Raw genomic sequence first — 18,963 nt, forward strand, 5'->3', positions numbered from 1 at the left:
CTTGAAAAGCCAACGGCTGGCCTCTCTCGCTGCAAATGATGTGCGTAGAGTGATAAAAGTGATAAACTTCAGCGTATTACATTATATTACAAGCACATTTTGGAAATGTTTTTAATTATCCGGCCCAGTTTCTTTGAATCCGAGTCAGCCAAGCTATTTTCGATAACTGTAGGCTTACACTACTTTTTGTTTTATGTTGTAAATTTGTCAGCAGTGTAGAGTCTCTTGTTTTTTTTAAATTATATTTTAGCTTGCGAGAATCTGTGTTTATCCATTTGTCTGTTACTTTGCTGCTGAGTTTCCCCACTGAGAAAAAAAATTATTTTTCTCAATAAAAAGAAAATAAATAAAACCTCCTACTCTAAGAAAAAAATATTAATATGTCATGTCCAAAATAATATTTTTGGACATGACAGTTATGTCCAATCAGGAAGCATAAGTAATGAAAAACATCAGAATTTCATGAGTACGCTGGAAATGTTGTAAATCTGTGGATGCCTAAAGGAAATATTTTAGGTTACTGGACTCCTTCTGATGTCATCTAACGATTTGCAAATTGATTGATTGATTTCTTAAAATACTATATCAAATGTTTGGCTTTAAAACCAATCACAAAAAGCTGGTGGAGACCTTTCCAGAACAAGGCTCAAGCAGTGGAAAAAAAAATACTTTCAATAGAGTGGGAGGAAAAAAAGAAAGAAAAAAAAACTTCCTGCCTGATTTCCAGTAGAACTATCCATTTCAGAAACTGGTAAAAATGGACTTCCTACACTCCTTCTTTCCTGTGACTCATGTAGGAAAACAACCGAGAGCCGACATCGTTTTATTAAAACAAATGACGGGTAAATGATTAAACACACAACATAACGGCATCTCGAAGACCACTTCATGTTTTGCACATGAAATCCTAACCTTCAAAATAAGGCGCAGACGCAATTTTCCAAATCAGAACACTGTTAAAGAGACTCCACGTACTTCTGTGACTGAGCAGAGCAGCGCTTGTACAGTCTGTAAGTACGTGTGCTGTTGCAGCATTTCAGCAGGAGTGGCAGAATAACAGCGTGGAAAATTGCCCTGCTTGATGAGTGCGCTTTCCACCCAGTCTTTGATGTCTGAACCAGCCAAGGCTGCACTAATGTAAAGGAAATCCTGGGCATCTCAGAGGCATTTCCTCTGTGCTTCTCTCACACAGTGAAGACGCTGGAGTTTAGACACGCTGGGGCAGATGTTTTAGATCCAGTCCTGTACTTAACTTCTCCCATTTGCAAAGCAGCGCGACGCTCCTTTAAATCCGCATTTTTCCGTTCTACAGCTACAAGCTGAAAAGTGTTGGAGAGACATTTTAAGTAATAAACAGAAAGAAGCACATCATTTTGAAGTGAAGGGCAAATTTTTTTTTTTTTTTTCCCCCAGATTTCTAGAAGTAAAAATCTGAAAAGTGTGGTGTGAATTTGTATTCTGCTGCCCACGAGTTAGACTGGCAATTAGACTGGACCATTGTAACACATTGTAAAGGTGGTAAGAGTAATGATAATTTTTAAGAGTTTTTGCAGTCACACTTTATTTGAAGGGGTGTGTATAAGACTGACATGATACAGTCACAAACATGACATAACGCCTGTCATGAACATGAAGGAGTCTTCATGAATCTTTATGATTGTTGTCATGAAGTGTCATTTAGTAAATAATGACATTTTTAATCCAAAGTTGCATTAAAAGTGCAAAAAAATGTGTCAACTTTTAACCAAATGATAAACATTTGTGAAGTTTATTACAGCATCACGTCAGTCTCATACACACCGCTTAAATAAAGTGTTCCCGTTTTTAGGAGTAAAAGTAACATTTGCTTTAATCTTCTTCTTATTTGCAAAAAAATAGGAAAACAGTGTTTCCTCTATTTCAGCCTTTAAATTACATGCAAGTTCATGTTGGTCTATCACAGCATTTCTCAAAGCCTGTTCCTGGTAAGAAAAGATGACCAAAACCACTGAATCATACATGTAAAAACATGAAATATACAAAAGCAGAATTTGGTCATTTATGCATTTGATGCAACAAAGTGTCAAAGCTCAGCTCTCCCTGACACAGAGTCTTTAGTCAGACTCTTTTTCATTAAAAGCTTCAATGTGTAAAGTAGAAAGAAAACAGCTTCTGTCTGTAAGTTTTGCTTGTGTAACTGAACCAGATGGTCGTCTAATGGCTCTTCATAGCTGGATGTGTCGACTCCAATAGTCCTTTAGAAATAAACAATAAAGTCAGGAATGTTTAAGCTCAAGAACTTTGGTTCAGAAACAAAATGACTGCCGCAATAAAAAAAAAATGCATCTTGATTATCAGTGTTGGTGCAGAAGTAGGAACACAATGACTAAGCTATTCTGGATCATCTCAAACTGAAAGGATGACATTTAAGTTAATAAAAAGAACAAATTCATTACTAGAGCTGCTGTTTTAATGAAACAAAATAAATACTTAGCCATACGTGATTTTGTGTGGATTTTGAGGAAACTGTTGAAATGACGGATATTATGACTTCTTAAGGTTACAGAAGGTGTTGACTTGATTTTATGAGTTGAACATTTAGACTGCTCATCAAAAACAAACTATCATCTTCAGCAGCAGATTATTTCTGGGTATCTTTAACTTTAAATGCAGCCATTTGATGTTGCAAAACATCAAAGTGCCACAATTAACCTGGGATTCCCCCCCATCCCCACGTTATGGATCACTGTGTCCCTTTAAATCACACAGGTGAATCTGCCAAGATCACAGGCTCCGAGTTTTTTACACAGCATGCCGTTTCCCTGAATACAAAAATAAAAACTTCAGAATCCTGTATCTTTCACATAATGTCCCAACATGCATGCACAGTCTTTCGCTTGCAGCACGAAAAAACGTGAGGAAGGTTTGCAAAGCTTCATCCTCCTGCTTTTGTGTTTAAATTCAACCACAAGCAGAGACATGAAAACCTTCCCTCTGTCCAACCCGAAGGCTGGTGACAGATTGGTCTCTGCTGGTAGACGGAACGTCCCAGCGCTTCACTCCAACAATAACCGACAGGCGCTGAGTTATGTCGGCGAAACCGGAGGAACTATTATGATCATCCTAGCAGATTTGGAAAGAAACAATAACTCTGGCCACCTTGCGTAGATGCAATAACTACTAAAGCATTTGGTTGATGGGACACAAAGGGATTTTTACTTAAAAAAGAAAAAGCATCATCCTAAAGTAAGCATGTTGTCTAAACTCTGAGGCTTTTAAAGCATTTTAGCTTATTAACATTCCAACTCTTGTGTCTTCGTGCTGACAGCTCTTCCGTCTAATCGGGGAAGCTGGGGGAGGGGATGGCAGGGTGACAACTCTGGGGGTAGCGGAGAGGGGGAAGAGAGGACGAGACACCCAGGTCAGACTGATTCTGAGTGGGATGAGCCTGACCCCATTCCCGTCTTTGTCCCGGTGATGGGGCAGATTCCTGGACTCTCGAAAACGAGTCCGAGCAGGCGGGACACAACCAGAACAGGCTTACAGATTCACTGAAAGAAACCTCCCACCAACCACTGCAAGTCAGGCAGGAGCGCATCCCTCTCTGCGTCTGCGAAACAGTAACTGTATTGATTTCCAGTGATGTGATTCGAAACAGAAGTCCGGTTGCATATTGCGCCAGTCCTAAAATAAAACAGGATTCCAGCCGGTGATGGTGTGCTGTTCCTGCACCCCCGCTGTTCTCTGCAGCCACAAAAATTTTGTTGTGTTCTTCTAGGGCTTAGCTGTTCGTCATTTCAGACAGAGACGGGAGTATTAGGTTGTTGTAGTAAAATGGAAGACGTTCAGAGAGTGGGATGAATACATCTAAACCAGGAGCAGAAGGGGGAAGAATTACCGGGCAGCGATGACGAGTTTTCCTCTTCGCCATCGGTGTCGATTAAAAACAACGTCGTCGGATTGTCGAAAACCTTAAAAGGGAAGGAACACAAAGGCACACAGAAGACAAACACACTGTTCAGGGCAAGTATGTGTCATTTTCTTTCTATATTTTGCTACATTACAACCTCAAACATCAGCGTTGGTTTATCAGTGTATAAACCAAAACAACAAAACAGTATTGCATAATAGTTCAGGATTTTCTAAAACTTTCTACCACAAATAAACTTTGTGGTACCATGTTCATATTCACCCTGATCTACTCTGACACTTTGTGGCCAACGTCCAAAACTTTAAGTGATGCGGGGAAGCTAACGTCACCCAACCCCCTAAACGCAACGCATCATCAGACAGGGCTGAAAAACTGTTGCTGTTTAATTATAAGCAGTTATGAGGAGCGCTGGTGAAACCTGAAACTGCTGCTGTGCAGCTTCAGGTTTCTGTGAGGTCAACTCACTCTCTCTCTCTCTTCTGTGAGTTGACCTGAATTTGGTTATCTAGCAACAGGTTGTTGCTAGGTAACCAAAGAGGGAATGAGTTGATACCACCAACATCATTAGAGGTTGAGCAGCTAAAAACTTTCCTCTGCCTACATCCTCCAGAATGCTGTGTGGTTCAGGGTGGAGTTCACTACCAGACGTATTATCCATTGATACTGATCACGTTTCTATGGAGACATACAATATATAGTTATCGATTTAGGGCTAGTGTTGACACAGTTCAGCTAAATAAAACCAGTTTAGAGCCGCTAAGGCTACATGACCTTGGGAAAAGACAACTAACATTTTTCAATAAATATCTACCTTTTCTAAAAGAAACATCATTTTACTTCAATTTTGGGATTTGAAACTAAAGGAAAAACCTAAAACTTTTGCCCAAAAATCCATACATTTTCTTCTGTGGAAAATGATGCAAAGAATATTTGTAGTTTCTAGACAAAATACAAGAAAGATAGAAATAAAAGAATAATGCTGGTACTTCTAGTGCCATTCTGTTGTGGGGACTTTAATTCAATTACTCCATTGAAAAAATTAAAAAACTTCTGAAACCTGCATTTATTATTGTAACCGTATTTAAAATCATCAGTTGGTTCTTGCCAAAGTTATTAGGTTCAAAGAGTCACTTATGAAGGTTGCAAGCAAATCATTTAGAGAATAGCACATTGCTGTTTCAGAATGACCTAGTCAAAGTCCACTCCTAAATCCAAGCAAGAATCATTGGCAACAGTGAAGCCTGATGTTTTCAGAAGACATGACTGGCTTTCACCAATCTTCCATTGAAGAACGGACAACTTTTCTGACTTTTATTTGTAAAAACTTTCAAAACCATGAATGATTTAAGTGTAATTGTTGTGAGAAAAAAAAGCTCTTGCAAGGCACCATAAAAGCAAAAATGTTGAGACATTTTTTTTTTTGTAAGAATACTCACATTGTCCACCATCTCTTTCCCATCTACATGAAGCTCCTTGGTCCCACCTGTGCCAAAAAAGAAAGCATTAAACAAAAGGTGTTGAATAAAACACCTCCACTTAAAAATAAACAAAGCGAGTCGTGCGGAAAGAACGAGATCAGGCTCTCTCTCTTAACTCTTCAGTCCGCAAATCCAAAAGAAACAAATGAGATGTTTTGTCCGTCCGCCGCGGCCGGTCCTGAGAAAGAACACACACTCCCTGCTGAGAAGTTGTTATTTCAAGAGAATTAATGGACGACTGCAGAAGTCGGGACAGGGTTGAGGTCAATACTGAAGTACACTTCCTGCCTGCCTTCATGAGTCGATATCACCATCTGCCGTCTCTATGGTAACCAGAAAGAGTGGCCCAAGTTACGGGGAAAGATCTAGCCACTGACGGATATAAAACAGGAGAAAAAAAAAGAAAAAGAACTGATCAAAATCTTTCTCTACGTGGGTTTCCAAACCAGCCTGAGCATGTCACGCAAGGAAGGAGGTGGGGTTTGGAAAAAACAGAAACATTCGACTCGTTTTCTGTCTTACGCTGCACAGGGACGTCTCCTTCTATGGGGTTTGTTAAAAGTGTTTTTTTTTATTCTAGTTTCTGCAGGCTGCAAGTGATGGATGTTCGACGAACCCGGTGTTTGCACAAGTGAATCTGTGGTTGTCCGTTTCCTACAGATCTGGAGTGAAGCCTGCGCACTCGTATACCCATGCAGAAGCTACCCATCGCCAGCCGTCTGAACGGGACGGTGGGAAACACAAGCTCTTAAGCTAATAATTATTGGCACTAATCCAGAGTCCTCTGATTATTAGGTTGGAGCAAGTCAAATACTCATTTAGTCGGAGCGACAGCGCCGTCTCCCAGGGTCTGCACGGAGTTACGAGAGGAAAGCGAACGTACACAAATCAGAGAACCTTAAAACGCAGGAGAGTGATGCTGATAAACCGCTTTAAAAATGAATGAACGCCAACGTGAGTGTGAGTCTAGAGTTATACTGTTAGATACTATATCCATCCAGACACACGTTATTCTCCAGTGGGTCGGGAATGTAAGAATTCCTGACCCACTTGAGGTAAATCTTGGATTTTTTTCCAATTTCCATTTTTCTCTCTTGTACAGATATTTTCGGAACCTTGCTTTTATTTCAATAGTCTCTTCTCTGAGTTGTGTTCTGTGAAACACAAGAAGTGTCATTTTTGTGACACTTCTTGTGTTTCCTTCTCAGACTGTTGATCTTGTACAGAAACAAATATTCGTGTTGTAAAACGACCACTCAAACTCCAGTCAAATACAAGATGTAAAACAAGACAGCTAGAGGGTGAGGGCATTTATTGTATCATTTAACATATATGGAGAAAAATTTCTTGTCATGGTAGGAATTTTGATTTATCGCTGTCACAAAGAATTTCAGTCAATGGTAAAAAAAATGCATTAAAATTGGACTTTTACTCTTTTCTATATGTAAATTTGAAAATATGATTAAATGAAGTGCAGCTTATCACAATATTTTATAGCACTATTGTGATAACTATAAAAAACTATTTCTTACTTTTTTTTTAGGTAACTGCATGACACAGCATTCATAGCACCACACACATCAAATTCTTGTCTTGATAAACATTTCTATTTGAAATAAGCCGCATGTGATTCATAGTGTGATTCATATCATTAAACCACGGAAGCCCAAGGAAAAGAAAAATCCAGATTTAAAAAAAATATATTTTCATAAAGCAAATTCAATTAAGTGGTACCTGTAAGTCCTTTAAAATGTTTTTTTAATTGAAGTCTTCAATTCAATCAATGCAAAGCTACAGCGGCTTCATATTATACGCAGCTACATAACTACTGTACGACTTATTCATCGCATTTAAAATACCAAAAAGGAAAAACAAAACACTTACTTTGATCATTCAGATGAGCTTCATTTTTGTGACACTTCTTGTGTTTCCCTCTCACACTGTTGATCTTGAACAGAAACAAATATTCGTGTTGTAAAACGACCATAAATATTACGCTAAATGCTTTTGCTTTTAAGCTTTTCTTTGTTTTGTATGTGAACTACACACATGTCAAAGTAATTGCTCTCCTGGTTAAGTGGGTAGCTCCTGGTAGGTTAGCAGTTGTTGTAAGTTGTTGTGGATTTCATTGGAGTGTATGAGAGTAAACAGAACACCACAATTGCCAAATTATATTTGAAGAACCCATTCCTTTCCACTGTGATCACTTAAAAACATCCCAAGAAATTACGCTTAGGGTTGTAGTCGGAGTGTTACAAAATGTGGAAATACTCAAGGAATGTAAATACTTAGTGAGAAGGCAATTGTTAGAAGAATTATTATCTAGGTTCATTTACTTATGAGTTTATTTTAACACTTATGTTTTATCAGCAATGTGTTCATGTTGCTTTATCTCCATGGCAACCAAACCATGAATACTATATTGCATTTATGGAGAAAAAACCCCCCAACAAGGTCAGAATAATGAATCAAACTAATAGCGTTCCCTGTGGTTTCACCCCACCTGTCTGCAGATTCTGTGGTCTTCCAGTTTTTCTCTGAGAACCATAATGGCGTCCTGGGGGCAGCCAACGGGAGCCTGTCGCAGAGTGAGGGAAACAGACTCTGTTCCTGGACAAAACCTCAACATGCAGGAGCTGTCAGCCCACAGACAGAAAACACCCGGAGGAGGGCCTACAGGAGCCTCAGAGAGACTGAGGAGGGGAAAGAAAGAAGGCAAACAAACAAGAGTACTGAGTAAAACACTCTGTGCGGATGTTAACATGAAGTAGGGTCATCCTGAGTAGTTATAAACAAGCAATATCTAACTTGCTCTTGACATTTAGTACCTTTGCTAATAGCTATTAAATTTTATTTCTTAGCAACAGAAATGCACAATATTAGTTTCATGTCATATTTATCTCCAGTTAAAATCTTTCTAGCTGTACAGTAGCTTTGTTAGCAGAATAAATACTGCAGAATACATTCAGCCTCTCAAAACATCCACAACTCTGCAAGGAGGAGCAAATATACGTAACATTTTTTTTTCTACTTCTTCTGCAGTTAACTTTCCAGCTCAAATCTCCTCAGGTCAGCTGGTTCTTGACAAATGTAGTTTATGTGTTTTTTCTAAGTTCTGTTTACACTCTGCCTGCCCTAAAAAGCCCCCAGTGGAGATCTTACAGCCCTGGGGAGAAGCGCTGCCTCATTACATTGGAGGTTTTCACAGTCTGTATACAGCAGTACTTGTTTTGCAGCTTGAGAAGCCTTTCAGGTGTTGCTCATTATCTAAGCACAGACGTAAGTAACAAGAAAATCAGGCTTTCTTCAACTGGATATAACTAATATTTGCAAAATAAGAATATTTACTCCAGCTTTAGGTATTTCTCCAAATAGGAAAATGTGCTTGGAGTAATCGTCCCACAAATTGGTGGATTCCCATAAGACAGGGGTGTCAAACTCCAGTCCTCGAGGGCCGCTGTCCTGCAGTTTTTAGATGTGCCACAGGTACAAAACGCTGGAATGAAATGGCTTAATTACCTCCTCCTTGTGTAGATCAGTTCTCCAGAGCCTTGCTAACGACCTAATTATTCTATTCAGGTGTGGTGCAGCAGAGGCACATCTAAAAGTTGCAGGACAGTGGCCCTCGAGGACTGGAGTTTGACACCTGTGCCATAAGATAATCATAGTATTACACTGCCAGGTACCTGAAGGTGGAATCAAATCCGTCCCCCTGGGCCAGCTGGAGTGGAGTTTCCCCTTCCTCGTTGGGTAAGCTCTGCAATGTTTGACCTGCAGTTTGGTGAATTAGAAAGCGAGTGAGGTGGACCAAATGCAAGCGGACAGCAAGGTGAAAGAGGGCTTCTTTGCGATGATGCTCATGACCTAGAGAGAACAGACAAAACAGGAATTCAAATGAATCAAATGTCAAAAATTTTAACTAAAGTTAGAATTTTTCACACATCAACAGCTGCATCAATCATCTCAGCAATAGCCTTACAAATGTTCTCATTTGACACTTTACAAACGTTCACTGATTTTTTTTCTGTATTGAACTTCTATTTAACCAGATCACAATGATCGAGAACTAGCTGTCATTTACAACCTGGGACTGAGATTTATGTGATAGAGCAACACAGAGTAGTGCATAATTGTAAACAGAAAGGATTTTACATACACTAAATTAAAAAAAGGAACCGTTTTCCTTTCACTTGAAAATTGTGTATTGCATAAATCCATTTAAAATACACTGACGTTTGTGTTGTAAAGGCACAAAATGATCTTTGTTAGTGATTATGTGCAACTCACTGAGTTGTACACATGATTCACTATGCATGTGTGGAATCTGTAGTAATAACACGTCCAAAAAGGAGGAATGAATGACTCATAATTATGTCAGTTCCAAACAGTAAATCAGCAATATTACAACCCAGAAAAACAGGATGTTTCACTGAACACACACCTGGAGTGTGTGTCCTGAAGGCTGCTGTTCAGTGGAGTATAAGGGACTGTAAACATTGGCCCCTCGACTCAGCAGAAACACTTCAACCTGCTCTCTATTGGCTAATACTCTGCATCGGTAGAAAACAACAACATCTTGGTGTATTAAATTTATTTTCTATTTTTCATTGTGATCTCAGAGAGAATTTTCTAAAGGATTGACAGCATATGGGTCTTTGGAATTTTTATCATGGTGCAGAAATGTGAAAAAGAATAAAAACAATTGTGACCCAGTTTTGTTCAAACTGTGGCGAGATAATAATGCCCAACGACTTCATGAAAAGGTCAAACAACAAGAAAGTTATTGTCAAAGTTTTGTGTCTGCAAACAACAAACTGAGAGGCCACCCGCGTGGGGGATGGGCTAGGGGGCAACAGCTACTTTGCATCTGTACCTTGTGTGTGTTTTGCATGGACATTTGCTTTCTCTAAACAAATTATGGCCATATTTACACTCTGCTACACAAGGGCTCTTTGTGTCCTACATTTCAGTTTGTTGGCTGGTGTCTGCCTGTAGAGTAGAGCTTTTTCTTCCCGGCGGTGATTTCTGATTTGTTTAAAAGAGTTAAAATGTTAACTAATAATTTTGAGCACAACACAGCTAATGATTTTCTGTTTTATACTTTTAAACTTTTTGTAAATGTTAGCAGCCTTTTCAGAATCAAGCTGAAGACATACATTCTCTATGGAATAAGCATAAGGACCGTTCTTTTAGTAATGTTAGCCAGGCTAACAATGCCAGCTGTTGAGATAAAACACTAGAGACAGTTTAAAATTTGCACTGTCTCTAGTCTAGTCAAATTTTACCTTAGTTTAAAAATTGTGAAACATCATTCTACAGTCACTATTCTTTCACACACAATGTGATGTCACCTCAACTCCAGATATAAAAAAATAATGACGGTAGGCAAAAATATACACACATTTATTGAAATCTTCCCCTTTTAGAAGCTAATTATTCCAACCGGACACCAGCCTTAATGAATGGGATTTTACTTTGTGAAGTTTAAATGGTCTTCACCACATAGTGTGCAAACTCGTCTGGGTTTTCGGAGTTGTCAAAAAGCATCAACAGCCAGGAAGAAGCTACCGGAGTGTCTGTAAACTTGCCCGCATGACCCCATCCTGCCGTACTGTTACATTACCTTCTCCTTGCTCCCTGTCAGGGTTTTTCCACTGCTGAGGGTATTCCATGTTAGCCAGGGCCAGAGTGATCTTCTCATCCAGATGTTTCAGCTCTACATTATCACCTGAACTTCCTCTGAGCTGGGTCTCTACTTCTCTGAACTCTAACAGTCCACAGATCTCCTGGTCAGCTGCCTGCGCCAACAGAGGAAACCTCCTCAAGACTTCCCGATGGCTCTGAGGGTCAAGCTGGTCCCAATCCCCCCTAAGGTACTCTGCTGCGTCCTGAGCAGTATCCCTAAAGTATTCAAGGAAAGCTGTACACCCATAAGGATAAACTCCATTGTTCGTGGAGATGTAGGCTGTGACGGAGACAACTTCCACACGATCATGACCTGTGGATGAAAAACAAAACAACACGTTACAAAAATGGCAGCCAAGGAGTCAATGAGTGTCACCCAATGATGATTTAGGGAATCACCTGGAACGGTGAAACAAAGAGTCCGCTCGTCACTGCCTCTTTTTGCGGTGGCCACGTGAGTAAGCCTGGAGCCTTCTGCAACAACATAAAACTCGCCGTCTTCGGGGACTGCTTCTTGCAGCAACATGCAACCATCAACTTGTCCCTAAGATGAGGAGAAAAAACATCCGTTCATTTAAATATATCTTTGCAAGGCAATCAGAACACGTAGCTGGGGGTAACTAGGCAAAGGTTGGTTTCTTTTATCAAGGTTTATACAGGTTTTAAAAAGGTTTTCAAGTACTTTTACAAGGTGCCAGAGTAAGTGCTGGAATGATCGGTGCTTTCCACGTCTGTACAGGGGATAACGTTGTGCCGCAAAAGTTCCAGACTTAGCTTTCCAAAGTTCTCTGCCGCTCACATTCATTATTAGTAGACGGAATACAAGACAAAAGAAATTAATAAAAACAGAGAGAAAGTGGAGAAGACACAGCAAAGGTAAGAATGAAGGTCATGATGGAGGAAGAGAGATACTACACAAGACGGCAAAAAAGGCTCTTGAAGGATCTTTGAGTCTTGAGACAGTGGCATCATCAACATCAGTGTTTTCAATGCTGAAATTGCAAAAGACTGGTTTGGTGTAATATTTGGTAGGATATAACATTTCAGGTGACATATTTAATAGCATATTTAATAGCTGACCAGTTGAATGAACAATAACTCCCTCAATGCCCACATTAGGTGAATTTCCTTGGTGTTTGCTGCTCATGAACAATGTCCTCAGAAATATCTGTATCGCAATATTCAGCAAGATTTCCTTAAAATCATCCTTAATTCATAGTGATGTTGAAATTGGTGGGTGAGATGCCAAAACCTCCCCTATTTACAGGGAATTAGTGCGGTTGGAGAGCAACACTTGTAGCAGTGTATCTGTGATAGGAAAAACCTGTGTCTCAAAAACCAAAAACGCTGAAGACTTTCACATCAAAAACTTGAATTTCTATATCTGCTGCAATCCAGAGAGGCTTGAACAGTCTGTGAGATCCTGGACACCATATGGCCATCCTAATCCAACTACATTCTTCTAAATCACACAATTGTTCAACAAAACTTCATATTGCAATAGAATCATCTTTATCTAGTCAATGAATGAAGAGTTGTTACTTAAGTCCAGCCAACAGATGAGTAGGGGTAGGAAAAACAGCCGTCTTACTGTGGGAGCCAAGACTCTGGCTGCCTTTTTTCACTCCGTTGTGTGAGCGAGGTCATTTCTAAGTCATTTCTGATCGCTTGTTCAAATGTTTATCTTAAATTTGAAAAAGCCTTTCAAATTTAAGATAAAAACAACTTTGTCAAGATGTTTTACCTGAAACTGGCATTTTTTTTAATTCACCCAACTCAAATTCACAACCTTGTTTATTTTCTTTCTCAAAAACAAATTGAGTTGCTTCTTTCCATCTTTTAAAGCTAATATAGTTTAGCTGAATGAAAAATCTGCTGAATTTTATATCCAAGAAGAAAAAGAGGAAAAATTGATCGACTGCTAAAATAATTATTCCAGAAAACAGAAACAAACGTTCTTTGTTTCTGAAAAAACAAACTGTTTTTCTTCAGAAATAGACTGACTGAAAGCTGTTAATTGCAGAATAACTGAATATTTTTTTGCTGTGTATTTCCATTCCTTTGGAGAGATCATGCCTGTCCTAAGCAAATTCATTCACATTAACCTCTAAACTTTGACAATATTATTTTCTGTGTATGAATCTTTTTCAACAAATACATAAAGACAAACTATTCTCTCATTTCGATGTTTTTAACCCTTTTATATAACAGAAAAAATAATAATCATAGTTGACACAACATCCAATATCTGGATTGCACCTCCTGTGCCTTGTGAAAGAATAAGACATTTGGCCCCAGGAGTTGTTAATAAGACTCCAGACTGATGTGATCTATGGCCTATTCTCCACCGTGTTATCATGACACAACCTGATCCAGGATCACTGAATAATTCAACAACTCTAGCTTCCCATATGGTCAGATTTTCAGGTGAGGCACAACATTATAACGGAAATATCCAGGCTAATGATAACAGCAATCAAAGCAAGACCAAAACATAACTCTGTCTTAAAATGGCATAGCTGTATGATATGACTTAACTGTTTTAATCCTAACGCTGCATCCAAAAAAGGGGATGACAAGAATCTTGATGTGTTGTTCACCATTCAGGAGCAAAACAACATCAGATCTGCCGTCCGGTCTCCAGGAAACCAGCAGTTATCAAGTAGAGCGCTTTGCTGTGATCCCCTGAGTGCAACACATTCGTGACGTCAGGGGAGCGAGACCAGCGCCGCTGGAACAACAAAAACAGCTCCGATAACAAGCAGTTCTCCTTAGTGAGAAGCTGCCTGATGTCAGTTTTTCTCCGTATAGGATTACAGCTCAGACACAAATTGCATTTTGTCTTGTAGAGAAACGGGCGACACACTTTTATTATTATTATTATTATTATTTTCATATGACATTTAAGAAGAATTAGGCCACACAAAATATAAATGATCAAACCAAAAAACCTGCAACAAAAACAAAACAAAACATCATCGTCAGGACTTCAAACTTGCGCTGATAAATTTCTCTCTGAATTTATAAACTCACAGATTAAGCAAGAGAGACTTGAATCGTTTACAGTGGAAATTCAGAGAAGTATCCTGACCTTCAGGATCTGTTGCCGAGAGCGACAACCAACATCCTATTCTCAAAACTCTGCAGATTTAATCTGACATGAAAACAATGACGGCTGTCAGCCACACATTTTTTTTCAGCTCAAAGAACGCTAACGGCTAAAAAGTAACTCAGAGGTAAAGTGCCCTCTCCACACTTATCAGAGGCCCTGTCAGAATGTGTAAAAAGCCCTCATACTAAAACTTCTGGGAACAATATAAAAGAATAAATAACATGATATACTGTATATTGTATGAGTAATGCATTCCACCGAGACTAGAAAGTGTTCCACTCAACAACAAAAAGCTAAACTCTGTAATTCTCTCCCAGAGGAACCACTTGGCACGCTGTGATGCTACTCTCTTCTGTACACCTGTGCATCAGTTTGAGCAGAAATGCATCTTGGTAATTCTTCGTCCTGCACAGTTGGTGTCAGAAGTGGGATGTTTAGCAGAAGATCACCAGCTAAACCTTAGAGTTAAGCTCCGTCTCTTTTCTCTTTTTAAGGTTTTGTTGGTTCTAATGGCCTTTAATTGAAAGTAGTTAGACAGGAAAGAGGGTAATGAGAGAGGGGGAAGACATCTTTTTTTTTTTTTTCACAATAGTACCAAAATGTATGGCAGTAAAATTCTAAGCCCGCCCCAACCTGGTTTATTTTCTGGGCCCACAAGATCAAAGCAGAGGAGTTCATAAGAACGTCGGGTCCAGGACTTGGCAAACGAACTAAAGGACATTAAAATAGTAAACACTTTTTGTTTAGATATACACATTATAACAGTAATCTGGGATGGGCTCCTGGATTACAAAACCATTCAAATAGAGAATTAACAAATCAAACGCATTAAACATCTCCTGTTTCATATTGTCAGAGTGAAATCAAGCTTCTGCAGTAAAACATGAATACTTATTCAAAGTGTAAGAGCCAGTTAATGGGGAATTCATATAGAATAATAATTTAGATTAAAAATGTATAAATATGCTTAATTTAATTTTAAGAAATTCATGATGAGTATATTTTCTAGAATGTATAACTTAGTTAATATAAAGGGATACTTTTATTGTGAAAAGTAACTTTGGCTTCCACTACGTAATGCATAACATTATTATGGCCCGTATGCACGTTTGAGGTCAGATTGCAGTTGGATACGGTGGAAGCAACACAATTTTTTGACCGATCTGTACCGAGCCTTTCATTTCTTTTGTAAGTTGGAGTTCTTTAAGTAAACATCATAAAAGAAGACTTGGTTTCAGTCGAGTGATTCAAATATTTGTTGTTAGACAAACTGCAAAGGTGGTACAACGAACTTTTGGGACGCAGAGTGCCACTACACAAAGGGATAATCAAAAAGCCTTAAGCAGGTATTTCAAGTACGCGACACTTGCTGGTACAAGCGTTCACCAGCTTCAGGCAAACAATATTTTGCTTTTTTTATATGGTTTATTGCTAAGCACATGTCCAGTATATGTGCTGCTTATTTAAATTGGTGAAGTGCAACACAATTACATAATTGCACAATTACTTTGCACTAACTCAAAAGAAACCTGCACACAGAAACATGTAGCTTTAGTGAGATAACTGACTGTATTCCGACAACCTTAAATAGACAATATTTTCATTGTCTGTTTATGAAAATATAACTGGAATCCTGTTTAATAATAACTGCTATGATGGCATGATTAAAACTAAAGCTATTTTAGCCTCGCTAGAAGAAGTTTTATTTTTTAGATGACCAGCTCCGGTGTTTTGTTTAGCTGGTTGAGAAAAGCTGTTTAAATTCTAAAATAATTAATTTGCATTTTAGACAAACTACATTTTTAATTCGGTTATTAGATATTCCTAAGCATTCAAACTCTGTTGCGTCTTTATATTTGTCACTTTGCTATTTTATTCATTCAGTGATCTTTGCACTTGTAGACAGTGACCTGGTTGTAATTTAATTGTGTGATTTAATTGTAAACTGTTCTGTGAAGGTCACAGAGTTTGTTTTTTTTAAGATTGGTGAAGATCAGTTCCTTGGGATCATGAAGACCAAGGAAGAAATTTTCTTTTTTTTTTTTAGAAAATTTCAGAGCTTAATCTCAAAATTTCTTGCAATGTTTTGACTTTTGGTTCTCTGAAATTTCGTCATCTTTTTTAGAAAAAGAAGAGAGAAAAAAAAAAGAGTTTAGTTGAAATTTATTCCTCCTCTTTATTTGTTTACAATGGCCCTAATGCATTGTCATAGTAATGTTTGACTGAGACAACTAAACATCGCTAAGCTGTTTGTTTCAGAGGAATTTCTTTCACTCTACTTTGAAGTAAGTACAAAACCCGCCTGGGTATGAACTTGGAACATCTAAATACCTGGAAATGAAAGCTTAAAGCTAATCTTGGTCTTACATTTAATTTTCTTGTCAAAGCCAGTGCGGATCACAAAAGCAATCAAAAGTCTCCGTTATGCTCAGAGGGGGACTGCAGACCTGGTCGAGCGGTCGCCTCAATTTAAACCTGCTTCCAACTCAAACTCCTCCTGTCTGGGTGTAACTGCGTCCACTTGTCCATTGATCTCACAAGTATCTGCAACTGGCCTGACACCGTGTTACATCTGTGAAGGTGCCCCATAAAACTTCACCAGGCGTGTTACAATGGAGGCCTTTATATGGCAGCGGCACGCCGCGGCTTGTCCGCACAAAGCCCGCCATTGAAATCTGGATCTCATTCAGCAGCCGGAGTTGCTAATGTTGAGGCGTATGACCTTCCAGGTTGGAGACCCCACTTCCTCCAACCGGAGAGGCGCTGGAACCCGTAATGATTCACATGCCTGGCTTTCAGACCTCGTTGAGTCTAGGCGAAGGGGTTTTTTTGGGGGGGGGGGCCATCGTCTCTCCACCCAACACCACCTTCTTTTTCTTTTTTTTTTTGCCTCCTGAAAGCGGTGATACAGCAAAACAAGCAGACACTCTGCAAAAAAAAAAAAAATCTGGCGTCGCTTCAACGACTGGCCCACCCACGTTTCCACACGCACACAAGGGCACGGGAACACCCGGGCGAGAGAGAGAGAGAGAGAAAAACAGGGAGAGACAAAGAGTGAGAGAGGCAAAAGGAAAAAGAGACAGCAGATTTGGAAAACTGAAGGGGAAAAGGAAGGTAGATTGAAGAAATAAAAGTGTTACACGAAGGAAAAACTTTGTCCCACAATTAACCAGCTGTTAATGCACATCCCATATATCTTTTTCACCACTTAAAACTTAAGTGGAGTTGCTTTTAAAGAGCCAAAATCCCACTCAGACGCGTTTATTCCTGCATCATGGCCTTCGTGTTTAGGAGAAGTCATGCTTTTAGAGGTTGTATTCACTTGGCGGACAGCTTGTTAAAGGTCTGGCTTCCCTTGGGACTAAAACCCTGGCTTGGGTTTCATCTGCGACACAAGTCTCACCAGTCAACCAGAGCTCGGAAGGCTAGTTCTTTGGAGACAAAGTAATAGCTCAAACTGCTCTACTTCTGGACAGGAAAATAAAAAAATGAAAATAATCACCCAGCAGACTTGCACAAGACCAACACGTGTCAAAATAAAAGCTAATTGTGCAGTTACTTACATATAAAGGAACCTCTTGTCTGCTCACCTCCATTTTCCACCCATCCGCCAGATACCTGCAGATGAAAGAGTCGAGTTACTCTAATGTTAAGTTAATAATAACACCAGAAACCTTAAAGCTGTGGGTGGCCTGGACCAGGTCTAATCTATAACCCATGTTTTCTTCAGACAGCACTCACTTGTTCTTAGTTGTCTGGAGCTTTTTTTTTTGTCAAGAAGCATGAAAAGAGGAAACAATTGTACCCCTCTGAGATAAAGATAAAGAAGATATTTAATCTCCACAATTTGGTGTTTGATATTTTGATTATAAGCAAATGATTTAATGATTATAAGCAAATCAGAAATGGAGGCAGAAGGGATAATTCTGCTTGAGCTGCTGCTCATAGAAAACAAAGCTCCTTTTGAAAGATCTTGCAAAAATTAAGTTAGAATGATCCTGAGTTACTTTTATGAGATCCAGCTATTTTTATGGAAATTCTGTGTTGCTCTGACAGAGATTTTTGCAAGATCCAAGATTACTTTCAGCTAGTTTCTGCAAATATGTTTTTTCTTACCTCTTCCTTATACTTGCGCGTTTCCAGTGTTTCCTGTCTGTGGTCTGAAGCTACGCGTTTGCAAATAAAACAACATCTCGCTAAGGTAACTCAGAATCCTACGAAATGTTTTCTGCTATCCTAATTATCACATAACTGGAGGAGATTCTCCTTGAATTACTGCAAAAGAATCTCAACCTGAACCTTGTACAACTTTTGCAATAGCTCAAAAGTTAACTCAGCATTATGGGGAATAAAAGAATATTTTAACACTAATATCCTAATTTGAGGTTTTTCTAATATCATGCAGCTCTTTTTTTTAATCTAAAGACTATCGTATTCAAATTATAGAAATAGATATTAGTTTAAATAAAGTCATTCTGACGTAAAAGTGAAGCACCTTTTAATTATTTTTTAAAACTTTAGTGAATGCATGAAGTTAACGTCCAACACTTGAACCTGTGTAGCTGATGCTACCGCGGCTACACCGTCTACCTGCTCTGACATGGTGAAGCACAGCAGGAAACTGGAACTGCATCTTCTGCTCAGATGTAATCAGCCATGACATCATCCTCAACTGAGCTTTAGGCTGCAAACTAACACTTAACAGTTTGATCATGGGGATAGACAGGTTAGCTTTGCTTCTTGTTTGTTTTTGCTTCTTCGCTCTCTATGCTAGGCTA

The 18,963-nt window shown here is 39.0% G+C and overlaps 1 protein-coding gene across 5 annotated transcripts in view; it reads right to left on the minus strand.

Moving 5' to 3' along the window:
• Positions 1-18,963, minus strand: part of arhgef28a (Rho guanine nucleotide exchange factor (GEF) 28a) — a 50,285-nt gene that overhangs the window by 26,654 nt on the left and 4,668 nt on the right. For all 5 annotated transcript variants that reach the window (XM_032569830.1, XM_032569828.1, XM_032569829.1 and 2 more), the window contains exons 2-9: positions 17,749-17,803; positions 11,473-11,617; positions 11,012-11,386; positions 9,075-9,252; positions 7,892-8,081; positions 7,273-7,336; positions 5,347-5,393; positions 3,878-3,950 (exon numbers count right to left, since the gene is read on the minus strand). In XM_032569830.1, the coding sequence (XP_032425721.1) occupies positions 3,878-3,950; positions 5,347-5,393; positions 7,273-7,336; positions 7,892-8,081; positions 9,075-9,252; positions 11,012-11,386; positions 11,473-11,617; positions 17,749-17,781 (1,105 nt within the window). In that variant the 5' untranslated portion in view covers positions 17,782-17,803. The remainder of the gene's footprint in view (positions 1-3,877; positions 3,951-5,346; positions 5,394-7,272; positions 7,337-7,891; positions 8,082-9,074; positions 9,253-11,011; positions 11,387-11,472; positions 11,618-17,748; positions 17,804-18,963) is intronic.

The sequence above is a fragment of the Xiphophorus hellerii genome, chromosome 8 (genome assembly GCF_003331165.1).
Source record: "Xiphophorus hellerii strain 12219 chromosome 8, Xiphophorus_hellerii-4.1, whole genome shotgun sequence".
Taxonomy (NCBI): domain Eukaryota; kingdom Metazoa; phylum Chordata; class Actinopteri; order Cyprinodontiformes; family Poeciliidae; genus Xiphophorus; species Xiphophorus hellerii.